Below are 19,898 nucleotides of genomic sequence, written 5' to 3'. Positions count from 1 at the left end.
GTGGTCGGAGTCTTCGACACTGTCCGGAGTGTCATTGTCTCCGGTGCCGGTATTGCTTTCCTTTTCTCGATGCGATCCTGAGCGGCACCGCTGACGTCGGTGTTTTGGTGGTGCCTCGACGGGCTTGTCCTCAATCAGATCTTGATTGTCATCGCCGTATTTCTTCTCGAGTGTATCCACCATGTACACGTCGTAAGTAGAAGTGGTCGTCCAACGCCCAGTGATAGGCGGGTTTTGGCCTGTTTCGGCTCCGGCATCATCGTCCATACCATCGATGTCTTCGGATGCGTAGTCTAGCATGTCGGTTAGGTCCTCGATAGTGGCTATTAAGTGGATGGTGGGTGAGACAAAAAATTCCCTGCTCTCAGCCCCCAGTTCAGGTTGGGCGTAGTTCGGAAGTGACACCTCCGTGATGGCGAGAGATCGCATTAGGTCCAGAGCCTCGTTTAGGAGCGAGAGCTCGGCAGGTGGATGAGGACCTGTGGAGCTGGTTCTAGTAATCACCACTTGACCATGCTCGGTGGACGCAGATTTTGAGAGTTCGGAGTTGACATCCCGAGATAAGTCCGGCTTCCCAATGACAGGGAGAGTCCTGTTTGACTCGAGGCCTGCTGACAATATGGTCACCTCTGGGTCTCCGGCTGGGAGCTCCGTAATAGGAGAGAGTCCGGCGGGGCTTCGTCTTCGAACAAAGTAGTCTGCTCTGGATCTAAGGCCATGGCAGGCATGAGAGTTGGTCCTTGAACGGAGTCTGATGGTGGATCTGATGGGCTTCCTTCATGTAGATGAGGAGCGGCGTCCGAGGCCGCGAATCCTTCGAAGATCAAGTCTCCTCGAATATCAGCGATGTAATTCAAGCTTCCAAACCTGATCTGGTGACCAGGGCGCAGCTGTCGATCTGCTCAAGGTGACCAGTTGAATTGGCACGCAGAGTGAAGCCGCCAAACACAAAGAGTTGACCAGGGAGGAAAGTCTCCCCGGAAACAGCATAGTCGCCGATGACAAGCTGAGCCATCGATCCTTCCGTCGACAGCACAGTTGAACTCTCAATGAAAGCACCAATGTCGGTGTCAAAACCGGCTGATCTCGGGTAGGGGGTCCTGAACTATGCGTGTGAGGATCGAGGGTAACAAGGGACAAGTGGGACACAATGTTTACCCAGGTTCGGGCCCTCTTAATGGAGGTAAAACCCTACATCCTGCTTGATTGTATTTGATGAGTATAGGAGTTACAAGAGTTGATCTACCTCAAGATCGTAATGGCTAAACCCTAGCTGTCTAGCCTATGAGAATTCTGATAGCCTTTACGGACTAAACCGTCCGGTTTATATACACATCGGAGGGATTTAGGGTTGTACAAAGTCGGTTTGTAGGGGAAAGTAATAACATATCCGGACACCAAACTTGCCTTCCACGCATATAGGAGTCCTACCCGGTCACGGGGGGAAGTCTTCTGATTTCATCTTCACGGCCCATCAATTCGGCCCATGTCAAATAGTCCAAACACTCGAGGACCCCCTAATCCATGACTCCCTCACTAGGCCTGAGCCCGGCATGGCCCGGCCATCGGGCCTGGTTTTTGGGCCCAAGCCCAGCCCGAAAGTGATAAAGCCCGCTGGGCCTCGGGCCATGGGCCGAGCCCCTTCAATAAATCACAAAAATGGAGGGGCCGGGCCCGGTCTGGCCTTTGGGCTCAAAATCTAGGCCCGGGCCCGGGTGCAACATTGGGTCGGCCGGGCTGCCCATGGCCACGAGTAGTTCCAAGATTTGCCAAAATAACGCCCAAACAAAGGAGATCGGGGGGGAGGGGGCTTGAAGAGGAGGAGAGAGGCGCATCCTCTCTGTTCGGGGTGAATAGGATATGACTTGCTCGAGAGAATGGGTGGGTAGTTGGCCCATCCGCCGCACCGTTGGCCACTTACCTCTTCACGCCTATCGCCATCGAGCCTGGCAGTAGGCTATAACAGGCTACCACCACGGTCCTTGTAGGTAGCCAACTATTCATGTAAGTCGGTGCCATGACGGCGCATACACATTGACTTGTTTCCTATCGCCAGTGACGATGATGATACATAGTGGTACCCTACCGCCAAGGACGATGACGATAGCAAAAAATGTTCGATCTGTTTTTTTTTAATTGATCAAATTGTGCTAAACTTTCAACAAAGGTGAGAAGTGTGATTTTAGCCGCTATCGACATGTGTGTGAAATTAAAGGACGGTGCAGGATGATGAATGGACCTGGCGAGGCATTGATCAAGTGATGTTTGTCTGTTTGCGCTCGGTGGTAGCCGCGAAACGGACGTTGCAACGCCTGCCCTGGCGTCATGTGCTCGATCACCGGGGATCACTTGTGGCCTGCTTACATTGCGTACTTGCGCTGAGCCGCGCAGATGGATCTGCTCGACAGCTCAATCATACTAACATTCTAGAGTTTGGCGCAAACTGTAAATCACGAGGGTGAAATAATACGAGTAGATCGTTCGTGAAATTACAGCTCGTTTGAACCGCGCCGGGGGAGGAGTGATTTCTGTACACATTCCTGTGAAATTCCAACTGTTTTCGCGGCAGAAAAGGTAGAACTCGAGTGTATTGGATGTGAATCATAGTATCACTTCGTGCATTGCTTGCGGCCAACACCTGCAGATCATTCGTGACGCCACAACACCGAACACGCCAAAGCGGGAGGTGCGTTTCACCAGGACAAGCGCACGTCAGCTCCAAGGTTACAAACAAACCTCACCTAGAAACCCGTCCAGATTCATTGCCTGCATAAAGACCCTTTTTAACCCCCTCGTCACCCGCATACTCAAGGCCACAACGCACTCGATCGGCAGTCGCCACCGTACACGTGAGATCGACAACTTGATCATCGACCGCGACATCGCCATGGGCGGCCTCTCCATGGACCAGGCCTTCGTGCAGGCGCCCGAGCATCGCACCAAGGCGAACCTCGCCGACGCGGACGGCATCCCGGTCATCGACCTCTCCCCTCTCGCGGCCGGCGACAAGGCCGGCGTGGACGCCCTCGCCGCCGAGGTGGGCAGGGCGAGCCAGGACTGGGGGTTCTTCGTGGTGGTGCGCCACGGCGTGCTGGCGGAGACGGTGGCGCGGGCGCTGGAGGCGCAGAGGGCCTTCTTCGCGCTGCCGGCGGACCGGAAGGCGGCCGTGCGGAGGGACGAGGCGGCACCGCTGGGGTACTACGAGTCGGAGCACACCAAGAACGTCAGGGACTGGAAGGAGGTGTTCGACCTCGTCCCCCGCGAGCCGCCGCCGCCTGCCGCGGTTGCCGACGGCGAGCTCGTGTTCGAGAACAAGTGGCCCGAGGACCTGCCGCGGTTCAGGTACGGTCATCGACTCAATCGATTCTGCAACCACGAGAGAAATGGTTCATATGATTCAGAATTTCGGATGTTAATCTCGATGCAAATTGATGTGTGCATGCAGAGAGGCGCTCGAGGAGTACGCGGAAGCGATGGAGGAGCTGGCGTTCAAGCTGCTGGAGCTGATCGCCCGGAGCCTGGGCCTGCGACCGGACCGCCTGCGCGGCTTCTTCAAGGACCAGACCACCTTCATCCGGCTGAACCACTATCCGCCCTGCCCGAGCCCCGACCTCGCCCTCGGCGTCGGCCGCCACAAGGACGCCGGCGCGCTCACCATCCTCTACCAGGACGACGTCGGCGGGCTGGACGTCCGGCGCCGGTCCGACGGCGAGTGGGTGCGCGTCAGGCCCGTCCCGGACTCGTACGTCATCAACGTCGGCGACATCATCCAGGTGTGGAGCAACGACAGGTACGAGAGCGCGGAGCACAGGGTGTCGGTGAACTCGCACAAGGAGAGGTTCTCCATGCCCTACTTCTTCAACCCCGGGAGCGACGCCATGGTCGAGCCGCTGGAGGAGATGGTGAGCGACGAGAGGCCGGCCAGGTACGACGCCTACAACTGGGGCAACTTCTTCAGCACCAGGAAGAACAGCAACTTCAGGAAGCTCGACGTCGAAAACGTCCAGATCGCACACTTCAGAAAGGACCGATCTTGAATGAAGGATCCATCGTGAATTCATGATCCTACCGCTCTCCTCGGTGATCCTAGTGCTACAAGCATCTCCCCATTTGTAGTAATATAAATAAGTAATTGTGTCGGTTTAAAAAATAAATAAGTAATTATCCGTACTAATAATTACTTTCTTCGTCCCATAATATAAAAGCGTTTTTGACACTAGTATAATATCAAAAACGCTCTTATATTATGAGACAGAGGAAGTACTTCCCCTGTTTCAAAATAAGTGATGATGTGGTTTTAATTCAAATTTGAACGGAGGCAACTAAAAAGGATATTTTAGGACCGAGGGAGTACTGGATATATATGTGTGTGTATTTCAATGTGATTTGGCGCATTTGAGCAGATCATTATTACTGCATTTGTAAGTGTTAATATCACCGTGATTCACCGGCACAAATTGACAGTTGCATCTCTACCTAGAAATGCAAAATGCTAAACTTGACGATGAAAACCCATCAAAAAATTACTACTCCAAAAAAATTTCCATTCTCAAAAGTTAGACCACTTCAAGCCCTTGCTCTAAATTTGATAAGCTACTCTTCAAATTTAAGCAGGAGGCAGGCGTTCCCTGCTCTCCCCGACCACTGTCTCGATGCATGTGCATCCCTGCCAAGCTCCGGCGAGATTCCGGTGACATTTTTTCCTCCACTTTCTCGTCTTTCCAGACGTCCCAAACACTATTTTGGAATTTCAAAAAATCACCAAGCAAAAAAGTACTCATAAAAATTTGAGGAGGGTGGTTGTTCTACACCTCAGCTCGATGCACACATACTACAACCACGCAAGAAAACATAGCAAAATATTTCAAAAAAATCTAAAATTTTGTGGGAATGATTATGAGCATGTTATAGATGCTTGCAAAGTTTGATGGTCAAATGACATCCGAGGATGTCATTTGACCACCTAATTTTGAAACCATCTATAAAATTTGTTGATAATTATTGCCACAAAAATTCAGATTTTTTGAAATGTTTTGGTATGTTGTCTTGTGTGGGTGTAGCGTGGGTGCACCGAGCTGGGTTCAGCCACTACTTTCTCAAATCTGAGAAGAAGCTTTGTTAGGGATGTCAATGAATAAGGTATGAGTCGGTACAACCCTTTTTTGTCTAAAACCACCGTGCTCGATGGGCATTTGAGCAGAACACTACTACTGCATTTGTTACTAAATATCAGTATGCTTCACAGGCACAAGTGACAGTTGCCGTCTCTACCTAGAAATACAAAAATGCCAAACTTGGGAATGAAAACCCATAACTTCTCCAAATTTGACGATTTGAGGCGTTACAGCATCTCTAACCAATCCACAGTAAAATTTAAACGAATAGAAATTCGGTTTACTCCTCTAAAGCGCACCTAGCCGATCTCGTATCTCCTTTAGAGGAGCAAAGAATTTACTCCACGCAGCGCTCGACTCTTAAATATGCTTGGCCGCCCAAGCTAAAGTAAAAAAATTCACATCTCCCACTGCTCCACCTTATTCACTCTGTTGCGGCCCAAGCACCCGCATCCCCCAGCTGGCACACCCCCCATCCACTCTAGTGCCGCCCTTGCCGCCCAAAATGGCCGGATCCAGCCGCGCCGATTAGAAGCACAGATCCACACCACCACGCGCAGTCTCAAGCTCGTGGCAACAACAATGCTTCCTCCTCCCGTGGTGGCGCTTCCCGCTTCTCCGATCTCTCACTGCTGCCAACAGCACAAATGATATACCTAGGCGTGCAACAACTGGCATGGGAGACATGGGTGACGGAGATCACCGACTGCGAGACCCACGAGAAGATTTGGATTGGCTCATTCCATTCAGCGGTGCAGGCGGCGCGGGAGTACGACATTATGCCCATGCACCTCTACGACGCAGAGGCGCGGAGGAACTTTCCCGGCAGACTGCTATAGCTGGAGCCCGTCGAACCCTGAGTGGCCACCTCAAGCGAGATTCGGGAACACAAGGAGCCATGTGAGCACCTCGAGGCGGAGCAAGCCGACGAGGCATACATGGCGGACCTCTGCCACATGTACCTAGAGCGCGTCAGGGGGGAGCGTCGACAGTATGAGCTCTACAAGGCGGGGCAGTGATAGTAACCGATCTTTTCTCCAGCGACGACTTTGGTTCGGCAGCGACGACGATGGTGAGGGCGGTAACCCAGACCCCATGACCGAATCGGACTGGGGAGGATGTTGAACGAGACCGACATCAAATAGTTAGTTTTAGTTTAAATTTTATTTAATATGTTATGTAAAATAGTTTATGCAAGTGGTTGAATCGAATCAAGTTTGATGTAGTAGTTTGAATCAAATTTGCACCGAATTCGTGTTCATTTTTTCAAGGGAGTAAAGTTTAGGGTTTGGTTAGAAACCACACTTTTTTAGTGAAGCAAATATACTCCCCTAAAGGATACTTGACCATTTTCTCCCCTATACTTTAGGGGATCGTTAGAGATGCTCTTAGATCACTTGAAGCCCACCCTCTAACTTTGAGAAGTTACTCTTCAAATTTAAACAGGAAGGAATCCTCCTAAAATTATCTCTCATTGGGCAACCCCCTCTCTCTCTCTCCGCCATAGATGCCATGGTCGCGCTCCTCCCCGCTCTCAACGGCCACTGTCCCTACGCATGTGCATTCTTGTCGACCTCCGGCAAGATTCTAGTGAGATTTTCTTTTCCTCGTCTTCCCAATCACCCCAGCCAATGCCGCCCCTCCATGTAATCCTTCGCCACGGTCACGCTCCTCCCTGTCATCCATGGACAATGGCAGAGCAACACCCACATAGCATCAGTTTTTGTATGAAAACATGGCTGCTAGACCTTGTCGCTGATTCTCACGAGCCATTGCGTCCCGTACCATGTCATCATGCCAACAAAAGAGTGAAGAGGATAATAACTCATTTAAACAAATATTCTCCCAAACCGTGGCCTATGTAGGACAAATTTCACTGACTTTCTGTTAGGAAATAGTTACTTTTTGGTTAGCCATAATCCATATTAGCATCATCACAAGATTACCAACATAGAAAATCGCATACGACAGGTTAGGATCATCTAGCATTTAAGCATATGGACTAAAGGCACATGCCAACAAAGATAGGTCCAGAAAATACAAGTTCACCGGAAACTCCGGTACTACAACAGGCCATCGTGGTGAAGACGATATGGTCTTTCCATGTAGAGGAAGCAGGCAGGCAGAGGCAGACATCGATGATGTAGTCAATCTTTCACGAGTCATCGCGCCAAGACGCTCCCCAGAAACCTTATCACCCCTCACCCGGTGTAGGTTCTCAAGGGACGCGGTTTTGGAGGCCTGCTCTCCTTGATGGCTATGCACGCAACCACCGGGACTAGGAACTCAACTATAGTGTGTGTGTTCAGTGTACTGCTATGAATTCTACGTGTAACCTCTTTTCTCTGGATCTCCTATACATAAAGGCGGACACATGGTATAGTGAAGAGATCTAATTGACACATGATGGAAGAACTCTTTGCAAGTTGAAAATGTGTCCACAATGAGCTCGAGTATTAGCACGTACACCCAAAACAAAGCAATGCACTACCATGCAAAATTTTAGTTATTCCAATGAGGCATATAACATTAGCCCGAACTCAAACTTGATTTGTGAACGCGACGTGCGTGCATTGCGTGGTTTGGCATGAAGTGGGTGAGCGCGCACACTGTTGTTCGTTTTGCTCATCATGCTACAAGAAGTAGTAGAACAAGGCACCTTTTATATTGTTGCCGCTCTTCCTCAACTAACAAAATGGTAGTAAACTTACACACTTGCCATGCAACTCAAATGGCTTTGAGATTTCAGGCTTTTAACTGGGCTAAGGTATAAGATAGAGTGGGTCCAGACCCATAAAATTTAACAAGACCCCATCTGATTTTGTAGGCACATTGGATTTCATCTGTTCCAAATTCTATGTTTGATACACCTGATGTTCAATGGAGACCGATTATGGTTGAGCCCCACCTAGCAGACAAGCATCTAACTTATCCACAATTGAACAATGGAAGACTTGCAACCGCATGTGTTGCAATCTAACAATAATTGCATGACCCCCAACAGGCCTGCAACTAGGGCCGGTAGCTTCTTTTTTGTCGGCTAGTTGCATGTCCATTAATAGAGATTGCAATTGCAAATGTTGCGACCCGCTTGTAAGTTTGTAACTGCACAGACCACCAACACGGCCTCATGTGTTACAACCAAGAGTGCAACTGCAATGGCCCCCAATGTGACTGCCGGGACTAGCAACTCAACTAATGGTGATGGATTTTTTTCACTTTATTAAAAAGGACACAAACTCTTTCCAAAAATCAGTGAAATTTTTTAAAAGCTTGTGATGTTTGCAAATTTGTGAACTTTTTAAGAAGTTCACGGATATTTTTTGAATTGGCTACAATTTTTAGAATTTGAAGAATATTTTTTAAACTCATGAATATGTTTGTTGAATTCGTAAACATTTTTTAAAATAGCGCAGACCGACCAATCCACGTAAAGGCACGGAAGGAAACAATTTTCCTGTCCTGTAGCGCACAATACCTTTTTGTGTGAATACATTATGTACTCATGGGCTGTTTTGTATATCCCACACACATAAGCCCATGGGTTTTACTATTTTCTTGAGGAAGATAGAGAGCCCTTTATTTCATTTCCAGAAACATTAACAATCTTTCTCTTTTACATTCTTGATACCGAATGGCACATTGTTACTTTGTTAGCCAGACAAAAAATCATCATAACAGTGTGCATAATCGTCGAGCTCATGTCCAACCATGTTGCCCTCTCTGTTGATCTTGGTCACGTTGAACAAATCCAAGTTTTCAACACGCCAAGAGCATTTTCCTAAGTGGCCCACCACCTTACTATCTGTTTTTAGCATTTAATGCCTTGTCAATTCTTCATGCAGTCAGTTTGTAATAGTGAGACATATATTAAAAAATGTTGACCATGTATAGAAAAAAAGTCAAATGTATACAGAAAAAATGTTGACCATGTATTCAAAGAATGTTAAACTTCTCTCTGAAATTTTTTAAATATGTAAACAAAAAATGTTGACCATATATTAAAACATATTAATCTTGTAATTAAAATGTTAATAAAGCATTTGAAAAAAATGTTAATGTGTATAAAAATATTTTTTGACAATGTATTCAAAACATGTTAATATTTTTTTTTGAAAAATGTCAATCAAGCATTTGAAATTTTGAAAAAAAATGTGTGAAAAATGTTGATCATGTATTAAAAAATGTTAAACTTGTATATGGAAAATGTTAAACCTATACTAGAAAATGTATTAGATATATACCAAAAGTGTACAATGTGTACTAAAAAAGTAGACATAAAAATATTTATAAAAAATTAAATCACATATTTAAAAATATTAAACCTGTATATAAAAAATATTTTTGATGTAGACAAAAAATGTTGAATGTGTACTAAAAACCGATAATATCATAAAAAAAGAAACAAAGAAACAAGAAAGCCAAAGAAAACCAAGAAATAAAAAGATAGAAGAAAAGAAGAAAATGAAAAATGAAGTGAAAACCGGGAACAACGACGAAAACTCAAAAAACCAAAGAAACACGTGAAAGCAAAGAAAACTGATAAGAACCGAGACAAAATTAAGAAAAATGATGAGAAAATATAGAAAAAAAACCAATGATAAAGATAAAGAAGATCAAGCTTGAAGAAAACCGGTAAAAAACAAAGAAACCAAAATACCAAAAATAAATAAGAAACAAAGAAATGTCTGCAGCAAAAAGACAGCGAAGCCACGAAACGGAAAAGGCAAAAAAGAGATTAAAAACAAAGAAACGTCCACAGCGAAAAAACAGTGAAGCAATATGCAGTATGTTCGAATGAACCAACGAAGCGCTTGTCTCACGGAAAAAAAAACAAAAGAATAGGCTGGCCCAGTCTCGCACGCGAGAGCTATATCCTTCAGGCGAAAGTAGCTTCCAACTTGCTTAAAGGATATATAGTTCTCGCGGAGCAAGTCAATCAAAACTGCCTTTAGGTGGTATCAGAGTATCAAAATAGTTTGAAAGCTCATGAGCAACTTAAAAGATAATGCTTGGAAGCCCATGGGTTATGTTGAACCTTAGTTGTCGTACACCTTACCCAAGAAACAAAAAATGAACAACGAACAACCCAATAGAGTGTTATTTTTTATGGTAATATGTATCCCATTTATATTAAATATTATAAAAATCGTAGTATAAGTCATGTATATACGAACCTGACAAAATTGGAAAAAATAACAAAATGTTAGCCTTTGCATAAAGGAACACCAGTCAAGAATAAAACTACACACAAGAACGGAAAAACCTCTGAGCTTGACACCAGCGCTTGTCACCTAACTCTGGCACCAACACAGCAGCTACCAAAGTTTTAAAAAAATGACAGATCGCCTTCACACCCGAGCTCGACACGGCTCCATCGCTTATATGCAGCTTTGCGGACCTGACACGCCAAAGACGAAACCATTACAGTTGAACGAAACCGGGGCAACACTCTGGACACGCCACCGAACTCTAGATCTGACACCCCCACATGACTAAGACGTCGGGAGGAGGAAACCATACCTGCCATCCACATACCACGAACCCAACACATGATGAAGGATATTATCGATGCAGACCACAATCTGGCTCCGTACCTAGATTACCTCCCAAGCTCTGCACCGGCGCTGGAGCAAATGTCGTCGCAATGATGGCGCCCGAGGACACGGGTCCATCACGAGAATGTCGCCGTCGCCGCATCATCCTTGCTTGAATAGAGTGGATTCTAAATCCAATCCCAACCATATGATTGATCGTCTCGTCGGAGTAAGATATGGAGAGACTTTATTCAACGTTGCCGTCATCATCGCTGAAGCCAAGACGATGAACAACCTAAAAGCTAATCTACTTTGACCTAAAGCTATCCATACACGTGAATCCGACGACCCCTCTGGGAGCCGCCGGAAGACGACGGCAAAGGAACTCCCTAGCGACTGGTGCTGCAGAGATCGCCTTTTCCTTCGAGGGAAAAAGGAAGGATAGGCGTGCCCAAAAAGTAGTGACAACGTTCAGCCACAATTATTTTGTACACAAGGACAGGTGACGTCAGGTGGTTGGGACATAATTATATCACATCTAGATGACGCTTACTTTAGCAAATTCATCCTTGCTATGACAAATTCGTCCCCTTTTTCCCTTTCCCTCCTTATAAATGACCCCCTAACGCTTCAGTACGCTCCCACACTATTACACCAAGCAACAACCAGTCAAGAACGGCAGAAAACCAACTCACACATACTTGCTCCCAGTGCTGAGGAGCAACATATCAACAAGAAGTGCAGAAACAATGAGACCAGGGGCAGGTTTCAATGCGACGGCGGCAGCAACGAAGGCTGCGGTAGCCCCTCTGGCCGCCGGCGCCGCGCACTCCGCGTGGCACTCGCCGGTGCCGTACCTCTTCGGTGGCCTGGCCGCGATGCTCGGACTCATCGCCTTCGCCCTTCTCATCCTCGCCTGCTCGTACTGGAAGCTGTCCGGGTACCTGGAGGGCAGCGCCGGCCGCGGCCACGACGAAGGTTCCGCCACCGACGGCGCCAAGCTGGTGGCCTCGGACCAGGCGCCAGCAGCGTGGGAGGAGAAAGTACTGGTGGTCATGGCCGGGGACGTGGAGCCGACGTACCTGGCCACGCCCATGTCAAGCAGAGACCGTAGCAGCAAGGGAGAAGAGGAGGAGAAGAAGGTGTCTGTGGTCGCCATGGCTAGCATCAAGGATGCTGGTAATGGTGAGCGCAGTCGGAACCAGATGTGAGTTTTGCATCCTGTAACTCCTGTTCCTTTTTAGGCTTAGGTGAGCTGGCCGTGGAGCCTTTTGATTCTTCCAAACAAAATAGGAGAAAGTTCATCTGCAGTTCTGGACTATGCAGGGAGAGCGTAACCCCGAGCCATGTTTTTCGTGGGGTTCTTCAATTTTTGCAATGACCAACTGGACTAGATCAGCAATCAAGGTTATGTTTTGTGGAATTACGGCATGAGAAATGCAGGTTTTGATAAGCTTTTTGTCACCTGAGAAATAGTTGGTGCTCTGTTTCCTTTCCTTTTGTTTTCTTGCTCTGAGTAATGGAAATGAGCATATTTTTCTTCTTTCTCCCCATGCTCTCTATCGTGGCCAATAGGCCCCGTGTGTGTGTGGAGGAATCAGCAGGTAGGGCACACACATGGCATGTACTACGTATGAGTAAACCAAAGGCAAAGTGGATGGGAATGAATCGTTCGTTTCAGGCAGGACAGGACGCGGTGCGTCGATGGGCATACTTCTCATGATTGCGAATATATGATGTGATCAGAGGGATACTCTCAGGAGAGGAGACTTGCTTGAGCTGCTTGTTTCCTTGTGGGCTTGTGGCCAATATTGTTTCCAGGATATCCAGAGTCAGCCAAACCTGGGAGACAGGGTGTAGTGAGCAGATTCTTGAAGACGATGTAAGACATCCTCCATGATGTGAACTGTTGACCTGCACGTATCACTAGGAGTCTATAGGATGAATGTATGCTGCTATCACCAAGGGTATAATTAGTGCTTGGAACGGTAGCATGGCGACCAGACCAAACCACGTCTACAGAAGTTTGAAACGGCCGCCGGTGGCCGGAGGTATGCTGATTCAGCCGGCTCCACAAACCCTTCTTATACGCCCCGGCGGACGGCCAAGTTACTGACCGGTCATAAAATCTTGACTTAGACAGACTCCTCAAACCGGCCTTATACGTCCAGTTCAAATCTGAGGCAGATATAGGAAGGTCTGGACGCGTCTGTCACGTCGGATCCGATAGGTAGGACCCATCATATTTGCACAAAATTGATCAAGTCCACCAAATCCACGGCCCTCCTCCCTCGTTCATTTTTCGCGCCCTGCTCCCCCATCCATGCCGCCACCCCACCCGCTGCCCTAGATGTCGTCGTCGGGTACCCCGCCCACCACCGTTACCACGGATGTTGCCTCGGCGTTGTCCGTGGGCCTCCCGTCAGTGGTGCCGAGTTGCAAGCCGGAGAATGTCGCCCCGAGAGAGCGGCAATGGAAGCACCACAAGAGGGAAGCGATGACAAGGAGTTTCAGACAAGGATGTTGTGGACCTCGAAGAGGATGTGTCCCCTCCGTTGTGTCTGGTCGCCCCACACCCGTCGATCCAGCCGCCAACAATGAAGTCGCCGTTCGCCCTGCCCATGATCGACATCGATCCAGCGACCAATTGGAGGATTCCAGACAGGTTTACAAGACCGCAGGGGGTGGACGACGAGTTGTGCGACTCACTGCAACTCCACGGATGCGCACAAGCACGGGTATCACCGGCGGCAGCAGGTCTGCTCGTGTCCTGTTCGAGAAAATGTCCCAGCTGGAAGGGGTAAATATTTTGCTCAATTTTGTATGCCTTTGTTCATTATGTTTGTTATGCATTGTATACGTTAGTTGCATATGCCATTGAATGAATTAGTTGCATATTCTGTTGGTTTATTTGAAATCATGATCGTTTTAGGGGAATTACATGATCGAGATGATCAACGAGGGTCAAGAGCCTATGGCCGGTATGGAATATGAGTTGAGGGATTCAAATCGTCTTACTTTTGATGTTAGGGTAACATAACGTACGCAAGGCACCGAAGGCAAGAACAAAAAAATGACAAAGGCACCCAAGGCAAGAGGTTCGGACTTCACAACATTTAAGGATGTTTTGTTGGTTAAAGCATGGACCCTATATGTGGGGAAGAGCAAAAGGGCAACAAGTACTAGGAGAAGATCCACAAGTTCTATCATGAAGACATGTGTGAAGCCGTATCCTATTATTACCCCCCGCAATGATGTTTCTCTCCAACATAGATGATCCACCATCCAAGAAAATGTGAACAAATTTGCCGGGCACTATGCTTCCGTATTTGGCCGGAATCAAAGTGGGAGATGAGTCCAAACTCACGTAAGTAAAATTGCAAAGTTTGTTGTGAAGTGGCATGCAAACTTCCGAGACGCCGTGGGTTACAAACTTTCGTGCACTATCATCTTTTTTCATGTATGCTTCATGATGAAGGGACATGCTTGCGTGTTGAGAGACATATGATAGTGGGATGGACCTTTTCTCATGATGGGGCATGCTTGCATGTTAAGAGAAATAGTTTTTTTTGAGCTGGAAATAGTTACTGAACCCGTACAGAAGACTCGCTGGCGACCACACCTGAAACAAAATCCGGAGCCTGCTCCATCCAAGACGTGGTCACAGCTCCCACCCTGAAGCCATACGCGGCTAGTTCATGGGCAACCTTATTACAATCGCGAGTACAAAAAACCAAAATCAAAGGACTCAAAGTTACCAAAACGTAAACTACACGTTTCCCGCAGGAGAACTCCAATCACGGACTGCTCGTAGTCATCGGACTTGAGCGCTTTCAGCAGCACTTGAGCATCTGATTCAAACTTCACTCTATGAAAACCCAACTCAGCACTGGCCTCGCCAGCCTTCACACAGGATACCGCTTCTGCATGCAACGGACCCGACAAGTGCTCCAGCTTCCCTGCAATGGCAGCCAGGAACTCGCCTTGATCCGAGCGAGCGACACACCCCCAGTGGAGTCAACAGGACAAAATGAATAGATGTCATTGGGTTAGTTGGGTGAAGATGACAAGATCAAAGAAGGATGGAGGACTTGGTTTCCAGGATCTCCATATTTTTAACATGGCCATGCTTTCCCGGCAGGGTTGGAGGCTACTGGAAGCACCAGATACCCTGTGTGCTCAAGTCCTAAAGGCACGCTACTATCCTGATTGTTCAATCCTTGAGGCTGCTGAAAGAGATGGAATTTCCTACACTTGGAGGAGTATTCTGAAGGGTATATCACTGCTGAAAGAGGGAATTATTTGGCGTGTTGGAACGGGCGAGAATATTAGAATCTGGGAAGACCCATGGATTCCAAGAGGCACTACTAGACGGCTTGTTTCACATGGGGGCAACGCTTTGGTTACCCGGGTCTCAGACCCGATTGATCCGGTTACTGAAACTTGGGACGAGGAGTTGCTGAGAGACATTTTTGTGAAGCGGATGTAAAGGATATTCTGCCAATCCCAGTGAGAGCAGGGATGGAGGACCAAGTTGCTTGGCATTTTGATCCAAAAGGAAAATTCTCAGTCAAAGTTGTGTATCACAGGGGTGTTGCCATTCGGGATGAAAACCTTGGTCGAGATGCGAGTACATCCGTAGACAATGTGTAGTGTAGGGGGGGAATGGAATCGGCTGTGGAACCTTCCTTTGCCTGGGGAGATTCGTATTTTCTTGTGGAGATTTGCACATAATAGCCTCCCCCTACGCATGAACATCAAGCATAAACGAGTCGAGCTTGATACTCGATGTCCTGTGTGTAACCGGCTGGACGAAGATGGTGGGCATCTATTTCTGAAATGCAAATTCGTAGAGCATGTCTGGAGAGCTCTTGATTTGGAGGAGACGAGGTTGGCGGTGTTGGACCTCACGAGTCCTGTGGCAGCTCTGGAGCATTTGTGTAGCCTAGATTGCCAGTGGTTGTTTGGATAGAGGAGATTAGCGATGGGATTATGGAAAATGCGTTTTAAGCTGGTTTTAAGGAAAATCGGTTTTATCTACATTTTTGTGAATAACCAGTTTATACAAAACTATGTTTGGATTAGAAAAGTAAAAAACTGGCCGCTTCAGTTATTTGCTTGGATAGCCCGTGACTTGTGAGTGTCTTCTCCCGTTCGTAAACTTCGCTCGTCACTACTTTCCCCAAATTAGCCGCCATGGCTTCTTCATCGAAGCACGCATGTGCCGCTGCTCCCCACCAGTTCATCCTCAGGCCCCTCTGATTCTCCTCCGCCATTAGCTCGTTGACACCGCTGCTCCATTCCTGTCGGTCGTAAATGAATCAGCGCCTTTTGCCACCATCTATTGCTCGGCTCCCCTCCGTTGGCGCTTCACCAGGTAGACGCCACTGAAGGGTGCGGACGGCGGCAAGGACTTCCACTCGACGACTCGCCGTGCGCAGCGGCTGCTTTACCTCGACGTCGGCAAGCACGGACGGCGGCAGCGGCCGATTCCCTCGACGACTCGCGCGTTCGTGTACTGCGGCAGCCACTTCCCCTCAGCAACACGGCGCGGCCGGCTGCTACCACTTGGACTCGGTGCCTTGGCGTGCGCGCACGACGGCAGCTTCTTTCCGTCAACGACTTGGCGCATGCGAACGGCGGTGGCCTCTTCCACTCAACACACAAGACGACGGTACAGCACTGCTTCTCGAAGTCAACAATTGGAAGAAAACGTGCGCTAATGAATTTGTTGCAGAAGGATAAATCAGTTACATTGAGTTTTTGTAATCGTGTTTTTACAAAAACGACTAATAGTGGTTTTTCGCAAAACGCATATTCCTGGTTTTGTGGAAACTGAATCCTACTTATCCATGTTTTATCTGCGATAATCAAATATGGTTTTAGTTTGTTAGGCGGTTGCCTCAGTTGACGGAAAACTAGTTCTATTAAAACACGGTATCCAAACAAGGCCTAAGAGGGATTTGGCGCTCATCATGCCGAGAGAAATAGTCAGTGAGGTTAGCTGTATGTTTTTTGGGAGCAACCAGTTAATGAGCGTTCCTTCGGGAGCCTCAGAACGATCAGCGTCACTTAGCGTGCTCTCAGCCATTCGTTATGTGTCGTGCTCTGGATGCTCCTTTCGAATTTTGTTTTTTTATTTTTCCGCACGCGTTTTCGACTTTTTAAACGTTTTTTTCCGGGTTTTTCGATGTTTTGGTTTTCTCCCGGTCTTTCTTAGCTTTTCGATCAAAAAAAAAATTACGCGAAAAAACGCATTTTTTCCCGCAAAAGTCACAGATTTTTTTCGCGAGAGGCACGGTTGTACTTTAGCGAGAGTTACGACCGTGCCTTTCGGAAACGAAAAAAAAAACACGTTTTCTGTTTTTTTTTCTTTCGCGAGAGTCACGGTTTTGCTTCCGCGAGAGGCACGATTGTGTGCTTTCGTGAGAGTCACGGCCGTGCCTCTCGAAAAGGGAAAAACAAAACGCGTTTTCTGTTTTTTTTTCTGTCACGAGAGTCACGGTTTTGCTTCCGCGAGAGGCACGGTTGTGCTTTCGCGAGAGTCATGGCTTTGCTTCTGCGAGAGGCACGGTTGTACTTTCGCGAGAGTCACGGTCGTGCCTCTCGAAAACGAAAAAAAAATGCGTTTTCTGCTTTTTTTTTCTTCCATGAGAGTCACGATTTTGCTTCCACGAGAGGCACGGGCGTGATTTCGCGAGAGGCACGGGCGTGATTTCGCGAGAGGCACGGACGTGCCTCTTTCGGATAGGGAAAAAACTGTGCTCCCGGTTTCGGTTTTTCGCCTGGTTTTTTTTGGAAAAAAAGTTTGTCAAAACCTAGTATCTAGTTTTGAAGATCTCGACGCGAGGAAAATCCAATGACGAAAACGGTTCGAGATTTGGACGCATGGTTTAAAAAATAAAACATTTTGAATAAATGAATCTACGAAAAAAAACTCTCAGGTTACGACAGTGGCGCGCTGAATATGCGCCACTTGTCGCGATCTGATAAAGTGAAGTGTTCTTTGCAACGAGTACTGATTTCGATGTTTTTAGGGAGTCGAGGGCCAGCTCTGGGCCTGTAAGTGTGGCAAGTGTGCCAGCACGGCACGGCCCATTTATAAACGGGCCGCCGTGGGTCGTGCCGCGCCAGGCATGTTTAACGGGGGGCGAGCCGTGTCGACCCATTCGGTCAGGTCTGCTCCTCCTTCCTGCTCGTGCGACCCGGATCCCCTCCTCCCTGGTTCGTCAGTCCACCTCCGCCTCCCAGCCATACAGGCCACTCAACGAAAACGAGGTCAGATTCTCAATCTCCACTCGGAAATCAGTACCGTGGTCATCTCCGTCGCCGCCGCCTGCCGCCGCCATCGCCATGGCTTTCGCTCTACGGGCCCTTCACCACCGCCTCCCCCGCTCTCTCCACCACTCCAATCCCCTCTCCACCTCCGCCTCATCCCACGACCTCCGCGAGCTCCTCCGCATCCAACGCATCCTCGGTGACCCCGCAGCAACCACCCAACCCCCGCAAACGCAACAACGCCCACTAGCCTCCAGCACCACGCACCTGCACCGACTGCTCCACCGCGCGGCCGGCCTCAGCACCGCCGAGGCCACGTCCCTGCTCCACCGCGTCCCTAACACCCACCGCCTGGGCCACCTTCTCCAAGAACTTCGTGGCCTGCGCCTCCCGGCGGACGAGATCAAGAACGCCCTCGGGTCCGACCCCGACGGGCTCCTCTCCATGGAGCCGGGCGAGCCGTCCCGCCTCATCGAGCTCCTGGACGAGCTCCGCTGCCGGGCGCCCATCAAGGACCAGGTCCTCTCTCACGGCGTGCTCAGCGCCGCAATCGCCACGAGGCGGCGGGTAGAGCTCCTGCACGAGCGCGGGCTGAGCCGGCGGGACGCGCTGAGGGTGATCTCCGTTGAGCCCAGGGCAATTTTATATAGCCTGGAGGATGTGGAGAGGAAGGTGGAGTTCTTGGTGGGCAGGATGGGGTTTGAGATCGGTTGGCTGGTGGAGTACCCGGAGTTCTTGGGGATAAATCTCGACAGGTCGATCGTCCCGCGGCACAATGTGGTGGAGTATTTGGCGTCGGTGGGTGGGCTTGGGGACCCCATTGAGATGAGGCATTATGTGAGATTCAGCCGCCTCAAGTTCTACAATCTGTTCGTGAAGCCATACCCGGAGTGCGAGAGGATTTTCGGGGGCCTAGTCAGGGAGAGAAAGGATGAGGTGAGGCGCCAGCATCCGGTGGGGTTGTGGAAGCTGTTTAAGCCGGCGAAGTATGAGAGCACTGAGGAGAATGTGAAGGACATGAAGTTGGTTGTTGAATCACTTCATTAGCTCTGTTCAGAACACCAACTGGTACCGATTTTGAATGGGGCTGCTCATGATTCTGGGGATATTTGTGGTGGTAACAATGTGGTTCGTATTGTGAAAGCGTATGTTTGAATTGCAGTGCACTGCATTCTGCCAGCAAAATCAAAATGTCATCTGTGCTGATCAAACATGGAACCGATTGGAATCTGCAAGATTAAGTAAATCGAGTCCTAGGCTCCTAGCTTAAGATGAGGTCAATTACAATGACCCCATCATGAGAGCTGGTCTCATCAGGAAGCAAACAAGATAATAGTTTGATGAAATCTGGCAACTTATGGAAGGCTCATCTCAAGTTACCAACAAATAGGTAAGAGAGGCAGTCACTCTTTCTATATTTTGAGTAATCAATGATCATCGGGGGATAATACTCGATAGGTTGCCAAAATGATTATTAATGTTGGAAGACTTGTGAACTTGGTGGTCTTCTTGGAGAAAGGTTATTGTGATACAAATTATATAGGCGGCTAATTTTTCACCTGAAGTTTTCGCAAAATCAAACTGAATGAATAAGCAGATGACATAATATGTGCTGTTTTGCTTGGAATTTGTGTACGAAGATGGCAGATGATAGCAAAAAGTGATGGATCTGGAAGAAGAAAACAGCAGCGAGGCTAATACACAGTTTTAATATTGTCATTAGAAGTGAGGAAAAAATCATAGGTACTCAGGTAGTATGATTTTGTTGCTGGTTCTTGCATGATCTGTTTAGCACAGAGGATGTAGGATTTGTAAAATGGTCATGCTTCCTAACTTGTATCTGTTGGTCAGTAATACTGTGTAACAGGGTTGACATTCTCTCCACCTAATGTGCTATAGATCCTAACTCTTTCTCTATTAGATTATTCATTTCATAGGAAATGCCAAGCTGATTGTTGCCATTTCCCGT

At 48.2% G+C, this 19,898-nt stretch overlaps 3 protein-coding genes across 3 annotated transcripts; all 3 read left to right on the top strand.

Annotated features, from left to right (window-relative positions):
* Positions 1–2,796: 2,796 nt before the first annotated feature.
* LOC125550669 (fe(II)/2-oxoglutarate-dependent dioxygenase 4) lies at positions 2,797–4,432 on the top strand. The gene is made up of 2 exons (XM_048713715.2): positions 2,797–3,342; positions 3,446–4,432. The coding sequence occupies exons 1-2, from the start codon at positions 2,888–2,890 to the stop codon at positions 4,035–4,037; spliced, it is 1,047 nt and encodes a 348-aa protein (XP_048569672.1). The 5' UTR covers positions 2,797–2,887; the 3' UTR covers positions 4,038–4,432.
* A 6,873-nt stretch (positions 4,433–11,305) lies between these two features.
* On the top strand, positions 11,306–12,869 carry LOC125553544 (protein GLUTAMINE DUMPER 3-like). Its single transcript, XM_048717313.2, has 2 exons — positions 11,306–11,858; positions 11,978–12,869. Exons 1-2 carry the CDS (start codon positions 11,401–11,403, stop codon positions 12,030–12,032), a joined length of 513 nt encoding a protein of 170 aa, XP_048573270.1. The 5' UTR covers positions 11,306–11,400; the 3' UTR covers positions 12,033–12,869.
* A 4,948-nt stretch (positions 12,870–17,817) lies between these two features.
* Positions 17,818–19,467, top strand: LOC125550670 (Mitochondrial transcription termination factor family protein). Its single transcript, XM_048713716.2, has one exon. The coding sequence runs from the start codon at positions 18,005–18,007 to the stop codon at positions 18,974–18,976; it is 972 nt and encodes a 323-aa protein (XP_048569673.1). The 5' UTR covers positions 17,818–18,004; the 3' UTR covers positions 18,977–19,467.
* The last annotated feature ends 431 nt before the right edge of the window (positions 19,468–19,898 follow it).

Source organism: Triticum urartu, chromosome 4A, assembly GCF_056163025.1.
Source record: "Triticum urartu cultivar PI428250 chromosome 4A, HENAU_Tu73, whole genome shotgun sequence".
Taxonomy (NCBI): domain Eukaryota; kingdom Viridiplantae; phylum Streptophyta; class Magnoliopsida; order Poales; family Poaceae; genus Triticum; species Triticum urartu.
The sequence above is the reverse complement of the archived record's forward strand: the minus strand, read 5'-3'. Positions and strand labels throughout refer to the sequence as shown.